Here is a 12,654-nt window from a genome sequence, read left to right as displayed (position 1 = left end):
TGTCAAGACTATACTGTCGTCCTGCCACCGACTGTACTCAGTCCCCACCACCGACTGTACTCTGTCCCCACCACCCACTGTACTCTGTCCCTGTCAAGACTATACTGTCGTCCTGCCACCGACTGTACTCTGTCCCCACCACCGACTGTACTGTCCCTGTCAAGACTATACTGTCATCCTGCCACCGACTGTACTCTGTCCCTGTCAAGACTATACTGTCATCCTGCCACCGACTGTACTCAGTCCCCACCACCCACTGTACTCTGTCCCCACCACCGACTGTACTCTGTCCCTGTCAAGACTATACTGTTATCCTGCCACCGACTGTACTCAGTCCCCACCACCGACTGTACTCCGTCCCCACCACCGACTGTACTCTGTCCCCACCGACTGTACTCTGTCCCTGTCAAGACTATACTGTCATCCTGCCACCGACTGTACTCTGTCCCCACCACTGACTGTACTCTGTCCCTGTCAAGACTATACTGTCGTCCTGCCACCGACTGTACTCCGTCCCCACCACCGACTGTACTCTGTCCCCACCACCCACTGTACTCTGTCCCTGTCAAGACTATACTGTCGTCCTGCCACCGACTGTACTCCGTCCCCACCACTGACTGTACTCAGTCCCCACCACCCACTGTACTCTGTCCCTGTCAAGACTATACTGTCGTCCTGCCACCGACTGTACTCTGTCCCTGTCAAGACTATACTGTCGTCCTGCCACCGACTGTACTCCGTCCCCACCACCGACTGTACTCCGTCCCCACCACCGACTGTACTCTGTCCCCACCACCGACTGTACTCTGTCCCTGTCAAGACTATACTGTCGTCCTGCCACCGACTGTACTCCGTCCCCACCACCGACTGTACTCAGTCCCCACCACTGACTGTACTCAGTCCCCACCACCCACTGTACTCTGTCCCTGTCAAGACTATACTGTCGTCCTGCCACCGACTGTACTCCGTCCCCACCACCGACTGTACTCTGTCCCTGTCACTGGCTGTATCACTGACGTAGATAACTCTGCCCAATCCCTTACGCAGCAAGGGTCGAGCCCGTTGGGACACTCACTTGCCGACGGTGACCATGTCGTATTTGTACTGGCGGAAGCTGTTGATTCCGCGGATGGTGACTGCTTCGATGTGGTAGCGCAGGAAGAGGCCGTGGTCTCCTTGGGGCTTGCCAGAGCCCTGTTTCAGCACCATCAGCAGCATGGTGCTCAGAGAGTGCAGGTACCCATCCAGCGAGTCCCCGTCTGACCTCGGCAACTGTAACACAGACAACAGCCGTCAGTCCAGCCACACGCTGCCTCCATCAGCCATGTCCGAACCAAGTGTGGAGACCGATGGAAAATTCACCATTTTTAGACATTCCCTATTCAATCTTTTGCCTGCTTTTCTTCATTCTTTCTGAAAGGCCTAGATAGAGTGGACATGAAGAGGGTGTTTCCTATCGTGGGGGAGTCTAGGACCAGAAAGCACAACCTCAGAATAGAGGAACATCCAGTTAGATGTGAGGAAGAAGTGTTTTCATCAGATGCTGGTGAATCTATGGAATTCATTGAATATGGAGAGGATGTTTCCTTAAGTGAGGGAATCCAGGAGCAGAGGGCACAGCCTTAGAATAGAGGGAAGTGCCCTTAAAACAGAGATGATGAAGAATTTCTTTAGCCAGAGGTGGTGAATCTGTGGAATTCATTGCCGTAGAAGTTGTTGGGTATACTTAATGCAAAGGTTGATAGATTCTTGATTAGTCAGGGCATCAAAGGTTATGAGGAGAAGGGTTGAGAGGGATAATAAATCAGCCATGATGGAATGGGGCGCAGACTCGATGGGCTGACTGGCCTAATTCTGCTCCAGTGCCTATGGTCACATGAATGGAAATTCATACCAGATCTGTACTCACAGCAGAAAACAAGCTTCTGGAGGCACTCAGCAAGTCCAGGCATCAACTACAGAGCAACATGGAGACAGCCATTTGGCCCAACACTTACACGATGGCTAAGATTGCCATCTATGTCTGTCCTACTTGCCGGTGTTTGGCCTAAATCCCTCTAAAAAAGGGGCTCCCAGCCGGAGGCACACAGACCACTGGGTAACGATAAGGGTCCACGCATAAACAACCCTGCTCTAAAACGTTTCGATCAAACTTCAATGAAACCCCGTCAGACCACACTTGGAACACTGTTCGGTTCCGGTTGTCCCATTATAGGAAGGGTGTGATAGAGGTGTACAAGGTGAAAACAGATTTACTCTCCGTGCCCACTTTATCAGGTACACCTGCTCATTATGCAAATGTCAAATCAGCCAATCAGGTGGCAGCAACTCAGTGCACAAAAGCATGCAGACGTGGTCAAGAGGTTCAGACCAAACACCAGAATGGGGAAGAAATGTGATCTAAGGGACTTTGACTGAGGAATGATTGTTGGTGCCATACCGGGTGGTTTGAGTATCTCAGAAACTGCACAGGCATGAAGGGCTGAAGGGCCTGTTTTTGATTTTTTTCCCTGTATGTAATTGCACAGTTTGCTGTCTTTTGCACATGGTTGCTTGTCTTCGATTCTGTTGGCTTTCTTTCTATTTACTGTGAATGCTAACAATCTCAGGATAGTACATCGTGCCATTCATGGAATTTGATAATGAATTTACTGTGAACTTTTCAACGTGCTGTCCTGTTCTGTGTTTTATTCATGGCAGGGGTTTCCAAACCGGGGTCACCAGACCCCTCAGGTAATGGTAGGGGTCTGTGGCATAAAAAAAGGTTGGGAACCCCTGATTTAATGTGTGTAGGTCCCAGAAGGTTTAATACACCCGAGTAGGGGAGTGGTCAATTGACAATTCTGATGAACATCCTCCCTCTGGATGGAGAGAATTGTTTGTCAATGTGGGATGGTCACCCACATCCTGGCTCCTCACCTCTCCTTCAGTTTGTGGGAGTGGGCAGCATCACCGATCATCTAGTGACAAGTTGTAGACACGAGAGACCAGGGATATCCAGCAGCACATCACCACGTACTGTGTGGTACACTGGACCCCCACCCTGTACTGTACAATACACAGGACCCCCACCCTGTACTGTACAGTACACAGGACCTCACCCTGTATTGTACAATACACAGGACCCCCACCCTGAACTTTATGGTGCACGGGGCCTCAATCCTGTACTCCACAGTACACAGGACCCCCACCCTGTACTGTACAGGACACAGGACCCCCACCCTGTACTGTACAGTACACAGGACCTCACCCTGCATTGTACAGTACACAGGACCCCCACCCTGTACTGTACAGTACACAGGACCCCCACCCTGCATTGTACAGTACACAGGACCTCACCCTGCATTGTACAGTACACAGGACCCCCACCCTGTACTGTACAGTACACAGGACCTCACCCTGTACTGTACAATACACAGGACCCCCACTCTGTACTCCACAGTACACAGGACCTCACCCTGTACTCCACAGTACACAGGACCTCACCCTGTATTGTACAGTACACAGGACCCCCACCCTGTACTGTACAGTACACAGGACCTCACCCTGCATTGTACAATACACAGGACCCCCACCCTGAACTTTATGGTGCACGGGGCCTCAATCCTGTACTCCACAGTACACAGGACCCCCACCCTGTACTGTACAATACACAGGACCCCCACCCTGTACTGTACAGGACACAGGAACCCCACCCTGTACTGTACAGATCACAGGAACCCCACCCTGTATTGTACAGGACACAGGACCCCCACCCTGTACTCCACAGTACACAGGACCCCCACCCTGTACTGTACAGATCACAGGAACCCCACCCTGTACTGTACAGGACACAGGACCCCCACCCTGTACTCCACAGTACACAGGACCCCCACCCTATACTGTACAGTACACAGGACCCCCACCCTGTATTGTACAATACACAGGACCCCCACCCTGTACTGTACAGTACACAGGACCCCAAACCTGTACAGTACACAGGACCTCACCCTGTATTGTACAATACACAGGACCCCCACCCTGTACTGTACAGTACACAGGACCTCACCCTGTATTGTACAATACACAGGACCCCCACCCTGTACTGTACAGTACACAGGACCCCAAACCTGTACAGTACACAGGACCTCACCCTGTATTGTACAATACACAGGACCCCCACCCTGTACTGTACAGTACACAGGACCTCACCCTGTATTGTACAATACACAGGACCCCCACCCTGTACTCCACAGTACACAGGCCCCCCACCTTGTACTGTACAGATCACAGGAACCCCCTGCCCCACCCTGCACTGTATGGTACAGAGGATGACCCCTCCTCCACCCTGCCCTTTACGGTACACAACCCCCACCCTGTACTCCACAGTACACAGGACCCCCACCCTATACTGTATAGTACACAGGCCCCCCACCTTGTACTGTACAGATCACAGGAACCCCCTGCCCCACCCTGCCCTTTACGGTACACAACCCCCACCCTGCCTTGCATGGTACATCTCTGAGGTCTGTCAACGTTCCCAACATTTTGATGCAATTACAAAGAAGGCACAAGAGTGGCTATATTTCATTTGGAGTTTGAGGAAATTTGGTACATCACCAAAGACTAGCAAATTTCTACAGATGTACCGTGGAGAGCATTCCACCTGGCTGCATCACCGTCTGGTTTGGAGGGGGGGGGGGGCACTGCACAGGATCGGAAGAAGATGTACAAAGTTGTAAACTCAGTCAACTCCATCTTGCTCTCCCAGCATCAAGGACATCTTCAAAAGGCGATACCTCGAAAAGGTGGTGCCAATCATTAAGAACCCCTGTCACCCAGATCATTGCTACAATCAGGGAGGAGGTACCGGAGCCTGAGGACACGCACTGAACGCTTCAGGAACAGCCTCTTCCTCTGACACCCACCTTTCCCTGTATGGTACAGAGGACGCCGTTCTTCTGACAGAAGGAGGAGAAGAGGTTGACCAGGTCCAGGTTGGGCAGCTGGCCATTCAGCCCCTCCACACTGATGTCGAAGCTGGTGACCACGTCGCTGCTCAGTTCGATGGTAATGGCGGCCTGGATGGCACCAGCCCGGCCCTGCATCACTGACGAGCTGATTGCTACGGGCAGGAGGCAAGGTGGCATGTCAGTGTACCGGTACACCATGGGCAAGGACACACACTGAGGGAAGGTCACACTGTGGGAGGGGTGGGACTGAGGGAGGGTCACTGTGGAGGGGTGGTACTGAGGGAGGGTCACACTGTGGGAGGGGTGGTATTGAGGGAAGGTCACTGTGGGAGGGGTGGTACTGAGGGAGGGTCACACTGTGGGAGGGGCGGGTACTGAGGGAGTCACACTGTGGGAGGGGCGGGTACTGAGGGAGGGTCACTGTAGGAGGGCGGGTACTGAGGGAGGGTCACACTGTGGGAGGGGTGGTACTGAGGGAGGGTCACTGTGGGAGGGGCGGGTACTGAGGGAGGGTCACACTGTGAGAGGGGTGGTACTGAGGGAGGGTCACTGTGGGAGGGGAGGTACTGATGGAGGGTCACACTATGGGAGGGGCAGTACTGAGGGAGGGTCACACTGTGGGAGGGGTGGTATTGAGGGAAGGTCACACTGTGGGAGGGGAGGTACTGATGGAGGGTCACACTGTGGGAGGGGCGGTACTGAGGGAGGGTCACACTGTGGGAGGGGTGGTACTGATGGAGGGTCACACTGTGGGAGGGGCGGGTACTGAGGGATGGTCACACTGTGGGAGGGGAGGTACCGAGGGAGGGTCACACTGTGGGAGGGATGGTCACACTGTGGGATGGTCACACTGTGGGAGGGGCGGGTACTGAGGGAGGGTCACACTGTGGGAGGGGTGGTATTGAGGGAAGGTCACACTGTGGGAGGGGAGGTACTGATGGAGGGTCACACTGTGGGAGGGGCGGTACTGAGGGAGGGTCACACTGTGGGTGGGGGGCGGTACTGAGGGAGGGTCACACTGTGGGAGGGGTGGTATTGAGGGAAGGTCACTGTGGGAGGGGTGGTACTGAGGGAGGGTCACTGTGGGAGGGGAGGTACTGAGGGAGGGTCACACTGTGGGAGGGGTGGTACTGAGGGAGAGTCACTGTGGGAGGGGAGGTACTGAGGGAGGGTCACACTGCGGGAGGGGCGGTACTGAGGGAGGGTCACACTGTGGGAGGGGTGGTACTGAGGGATGGTCACACTGTGGGAGGGGAGGTACTGAGGGAGGGTCACTGTGGGAGGGGAGGTACTGAGGGAGGGTCACACTGTGGGAGGGGCGGGTACTGAGGGAGGGTCACACTGTGGGAGGGGTGGTACTGAGAGACAGTCACACTGTGGGAGGGGAGGTATTGAGGGAATGTCACACTGTGGGAGGGGAGGTACTGAGGGAGGGTCAGTGTGGGAGGGGCGGTACTGAGGGAGGGTCACTGTGGGAGGGGTGGTACTGAGGGAGGGTCACACTGTGGGAGGGGTGGTACTGAGGGAGAGTCACACTGTGGGAGGGGAGGTACTGAGGGAGGGTCACACCTCAAATGGGCCTACCTTCTTCAGCACAGCAACTTCCCACACTTGATCGTGGATAATGAAACCCCCGGACAGGCTGTGGAGAGGAAGAGAGCTACAAAAATATCTGGTGCTGACCTGTGACGTTGACATCGTGGTAGGCCTCGAGCCATGCTTCCATGCCAATCATGTCGTGCTCATTAAAGAGGAAAATGATGTCCTTAGCCCAGTAGATCTGACCTGTGGGGAGAACGGAGACTGCCGATTAGCGCCTGAGGACCGATGACCAGAGATCCTGGTATCAGAGCCAGGGCATTGATAGATAGATAGATACTTTATTCATCCCCATGGGGAAATTCAACTTTTTTTTCCAATGTCCCATACACTTGTTGTAGCAAAACTAGTTACATACAATACTTAACTCAGTAAAAGATATGATATGCATCTAAATCACTATCTCAAAAAGCATTAATAATAGCTTTTAAAAAGTTCTTAAGTCCTGGCGGTTGAATTGTAAAGCCTAATGGCATTGGGGAGTATTGACCTCTTCATCCTGTCTGAGGAGCATTGCATCGATAGTAACCTGTCGCTGAAACTGCTTCTCTGTCTCTGGATGGTGCTATGTAGAGGATGTTCAGAGTTTTCCATAATTGACTGTAGCCTACTCAGCGCCCTTCGCTCAGTTACCGATGTTAAACTCTCCAGTACTTTCCCACGACAGAGCCCACCTTCCTTACCAGCTTATTAAGACGTGAGGCGACCCTCTTCTTAATGCTTCCTCCCCAACACGCCACCACAAAGAAGAGGGCGCTCTCCACAACTGACCTATAGAACATCTTCAGCATCTCACTACAGACATTGAATGACGCCAACCTTCTAAGGAAGTACAGTCGACTCTGTGCCTTCCTGCACAAGGCATCTGTGTTGGCAGTCCAGTCTAGCTTCTTGTCTAACTGTACTCCCAGATACTTGTAGGTCTTAACCTGCTCCACACATTCTCCATTAATGATCACTGGCTCCATATGAGGCCTAGATCTCCTAAAGTCCACCACCATCTCCTTGGTCTTGGTGATATTGAGACGCAGGTAGTTTGAGTTGCACCATATCACAAAGTCCTGTATCAGTTTCCTATATTCCTCCTCCTGTCCATTCCTGACACACCCCACTATGGCCGTGTCATCAGCGAACTTCTGCACATGGCAGGACTCCGAGTTATATTGGAAGTCTGATGTGTACAGGGTGAACAGGACCGGAGAGAGTACGGTTCCCTGCGGCGCCCCTGTGCTGCTGACCACCGTGTCAGACCTACAGTCTCCCAACCGCACATACTGAGGTCTATCTGTCAAGTAGTCCACTATCCAATCCACCATGTGAGAGTCTACTCCCATCTCCGTTAGTTTGTGCCTTAAGATCTTGGGCTGGATGGTGTTAAAGGCACTAGAGAAGTCAAGGAATGTAATCCTCACAGCACAACTGACCCCCTCTAGGTGAGAGAGTGATTTGTGCAGCAAATACGTGATAGCATCCTCCACTCCCACCTTCTCCTTATACGCAAACTGAAGAGGATCCTGGGCGTGCCTGGTTTGTGGCCTCAGATTCTGTATTATCAGCCACTCCATGGTCTTCATCACGTGTGACGTCAAGGCAACAGGTCTGAAGTCATTCAACTCCTTTGGTTGTGGTTTCATTGGGCAAATTACCTGTCCCATCCCCATGTTCGGTGCTCGGTGGAGCATCCACAGAACTCTAACACAAAATGCATGTTGGAACATTATACAGAAACCAGCATCAGGATTCCCATCTCAACAGGAAGTTTACTAGCATAGACAGAATATTGGCAGGAGACAAAGAGTGGGAATGAAGGGAGTTTTCTCTGATTAGCTGCCACTGACTACTGGGGCTCGGAACAACTTCTTTTTACGTTATATGTCAATTATTTGGATGATGGAATCGATAGCTTTGTGGCCAGGTTTGCAGAAGATACAAAGATAAATAGACAGGTAGCGTTAAGGAAGCAGGAAGTGTGCATAAGGAATTGGACAGATTAGGAGAATGGGCAAAGAAATGGCAGGTGGGGAAGGGAATAGTCTCGCACTTTGGTAGAAGGAATAAAAATGTAGACTATTTTCTAAATGGGGAGAAAACACAAAAGCTGAGGTACAAATTGTGCAGGATTCCCTGAAGTAGTGGTCACCAACCTTTTTAAGCCCAAAATCCCCTACCTCGGCCTTAGTAAAAGGCAAGACTGACCCCAGATCGATTAGTTACACGCATGCGCACCGGGTCAGAAAAGACTGGAAGTAAAACCCCGCAACCCTCGCGCCCATCTGTCCGCACTCCAGGCCAGTAGCATCGGCACTTCCCGCCAGTTACCCGAGGCCAACCAGTGATCCCTGGCACGAGGGTATCACTGCGTTTAGGCGACTGATGACCTTGAGTGTGTTCAAGTTCAACAGTGGGCATGACAGGGAATGAGGAAAGGTGCAGCTGACTCATATAGTTTCCTCGCGGCCCGGTGGTTGGGGACCACTGAAGTACACTGTGTAGTGTGGGGGTGGGGGCTACACGCATGCGCACTAGGCAGAAATAACGGAATTAAAACCCCGCAACTCGGAAACAATCTCTCAACAGTATTTGTGTATTTATTTTTAATTTTTTTCGGGATCTATTGGGAAAGTCTCAAAGATGGACGGGTTGGCGACCACTACCCTAAAGGTTCATTTGCAGCTTGAGTCGGTGGTGAGGAGCGCGAACGCCACGTCAGCATTTATTTCCAGAAGCCTGGAATATAAGTGAAAGGGCGCAATGCCGAGGCGTTGTAAGGCAACGGTGAGCAGTTCACAGGCCCCTATCCGAGAGAGGATGTGTTCACAATTCAGAGGAGGTTCAGGAAAATAATTCTAGGACTGAAAGGCCTGTCACATGAGGAGAGTTTGATGGCTCTGGGTCTGTACTCACATCACCCCATCACACTCACATCACCCCATCACACTCACATCACCCCACCACACTCACATCACCCCATCACTCTCACATCACCCCACCACACTCACATCACCCCATCACTCTCACATCACCCCACCACACTCACATCACCCCATCACACTCACATCACCCCATCACACTCACATCAACCCACCACACTCACATCACCCCACCACACTCCCGGGGTCAGACACAGAGTGAACCTCCCTCCACACTGTCCCATCACACTCACATCACCCCACCACACTCACATCACCCCACCACACTCACATCACCCCATCACACTCACATCACCCCATCACACTCACATCACCCCATCACACTCACATCACTCTCACATCGCCCCACCACACTCACATCACACTCACATCACCCCACCACACTCACATCACCCCATCACACTCACATCACCCCATCACACTCACATCACACTCACATCACCCCACCACACTCACATCACCCCATCACACTCACATCACCCCACCACACTCACATCACCCCACCACACTCACATCACCCCATCACACTCACATCACCCCATCACACTCACATCACACTCACATCACCCCACCACACTCACATCACCCCATCACACTCACATCACCCCACCACACTCACATCACCCCATCACTCTCACATCACCCCATCACTCTCACATCACCCCACCACACTCACATCACCCCATCACTCTCACATCACCCCACCACACTCACATCACCCCATCACACTCACATCACCCCATCACACTCACATCACCCCACCACACTCACATCACCCCATCACTCTCACATCACCCCACCACACTCACATCACCCCACCACACTCACATCACCCCATCACTCTCACATCACCCCATCACTCTCACATCACCCCATCACACTCACATCACCCCACCACACTCACATCACCCCATCACACTCACATCACACTCACATCACCCCATCACACTCACATCACCCCATCACTCTCACATCACCCCACCACACTCACATCACCCCATCACTCTCACATCACCCCACCACACTCACATCACCCCATCACACTCACATCACCCCATCACACTCACATCAACCCACCACACTCACATCACCCCATCACACTCACATCACCCCACCACACTCCCGGGGTCAGACACAGAGTGAACCTCCCTCCACACTGTCCCATCACACTCACATCACCCCACCACACTCACATCACCCCATCACACTCACATCACCCCATCACACTCACATCACACTCACATCACCCCATCACACTCACATCACCCCATCACTCTCACATCACCCCACCACACTCACATCACACTCACATCACCCCATCACACTCACATCACCCCACCACACTCACATCACCCCATCACTCTCACATCACCCCATCACACTCACATCACACTCACATCACCCCACCACACTCACATCACCCCACCACACTCACATCACCCCATCACTCTCACATCACCCCACCACACTCACATCACCCCATCACTCTCACATCACCCCATCACTCTCACATCACCCCACCACACTCACATCACCCCATCACTCTCACATCACCCCACCACACTCACATCACCCCACCACACTCACATCACCCCATCACATCACCCCACCACACTCACATCACCCCATCACACTCACATCACACTCACATCACCCCATCACACTCACATCACCCCATCACTCTCACATCACCCCACCACACTCACATCACCCCACCACACTCACATCACACTCACATCACCCCACCACACTCACATCACCCCACCACACTCACATCACCCCATCACACTCACATCACCCTCACATCACCCCACCACACTCACATCACCCCATCACACTCACATCACCCCATCACTCTCACATCACCCCATCACACTCACATCACCCCACCACACTCACATCACCCCATCACACTCACATCACCCCACCACACTCACATCACCCCATCACTCTCACATCACCCCACCACACTCACATCACCCCACCACACTCACATCACCCCATCACATCACCCCACCACACTCACATCACCCCATCACACTCACATCACACTCACATCACCCCATCACACTCACATCACCCCATCACTCTCACATCACCCCACCACACTCACATCACCCCACCACACTCACATCACACTCACATCACCCCACCACACTCACATCACCCCACCACACTCACATCACCCCATCACACTCACATCACCCTCACATCACCCCACCACACTCACATCACCCCATCACACTCACATCACCCCATCACTCTCACATCACCCCATCACACTCACATCACCCCACCACACTCACATCACCCCATCACACTCACATCACGCCACCACACTCACATCACCCCATCACTCTCACATCACCCCATCACACTCACATCACCCCATCACACTCACATCACCCCACCACACTCACATCACCCCACCACACTCACATCACCCCATCACTCTCACATCACCCCATCACTCTCACATCACCCCATCACACTCACATCACTCTCACATCACCCCACCACACTCACATCACCCCATCACTCTCACATCACCCCACCACACTCACATCACACTCACATCACCCCACCACACTCACATCACCCCATCACTCTCACATCACCCCATCACACTCACATCACACTCACATCACCCCACCACACTCACATCACCCCATCACTCTCACATCACCCCACCACACTCACATCACCCCATCACACTCACATCACCCCATCACTCTCACATCACCCCATCACTCTCACATCACCCCATCACACTCACATCACCCCATCACACTCACATCACACTCACATCGCCCCACCACACTCACATCACCCCATCACTCTCACATCACCCCATCACACTCACATCACCCCATCACACTCACATCACACTCACATCGCCCCATCACACTCACATCACCCCACCACACTCACATCACCCCATCACACTCACATCAACCCATCACACTCACATCACCCCATCACACTCACATCACCCCATCACACTCACATCACCCCACCACACTCACATCACCCCATCACACTCACATCACCCCATCACACTCACATCAACCCATCACACTCACATCACCCCATCACACTCACATCACACTCACATCACCCCATCACACTCACATCACCCCACCACACTCACATCACCCCATCACTCTCACATC

General features: G+C 52.8%; 1 protein-coding gene across 3 annotated transcripts in view; it reads right to left on the bottom strand.

Moving 5' to 3' along the window:
• Positions 1 to 12,654, bottom strand: part of gpaa1 (glycosylphosphatidylinositol anchor attachment 1) — an 83,406-nt gene that overhangs the window by 43,303 nt on the left and 27,449 nt on the right. For all 3 annotated transcript variants that reach the window (XM_073055170.1, XM_073055172.1, XM_073055171.1), the window contains exons 6-8: positions 6,636 to 6,737; positions 4,908 to 5,104; positions 1,076 to 1,272 (exon numbers count right to left, since the gene is read on the bottom strand). In XM_073055170.1, coding sequence (XP_072911271.1) covers positions 1,076 to 1,272; positions 4,908 to 5,104; positions 6,636 to 6,737 — 496 coding nt within the window. The remainder of the gene's footprint in view (positions 1 to 1,075; positions 1,273 to 4,907; positions 5,105 to 6,635; positions 6,738 to 12,654) is intronic.

The sequence above is a fragment of the Hemitrygon akajei genome, chromosome 8, assembly GCF_048418815.1.
Source record: "Hemitrygon akajei chromosome 8, sHemAka1.3, whole genome shotgun sequence".
NCBI lineage: Eukaryota > Metazoa > Chordata > Chondrichthyes > Myliobatiformes > Dasyatidae > Hemitrygon > Hemitrygon akajei.
Note: the sequence above shows the minus strand (reverse complement) of the source record. Positions and strands in the feature narration are given on the sequence as shown.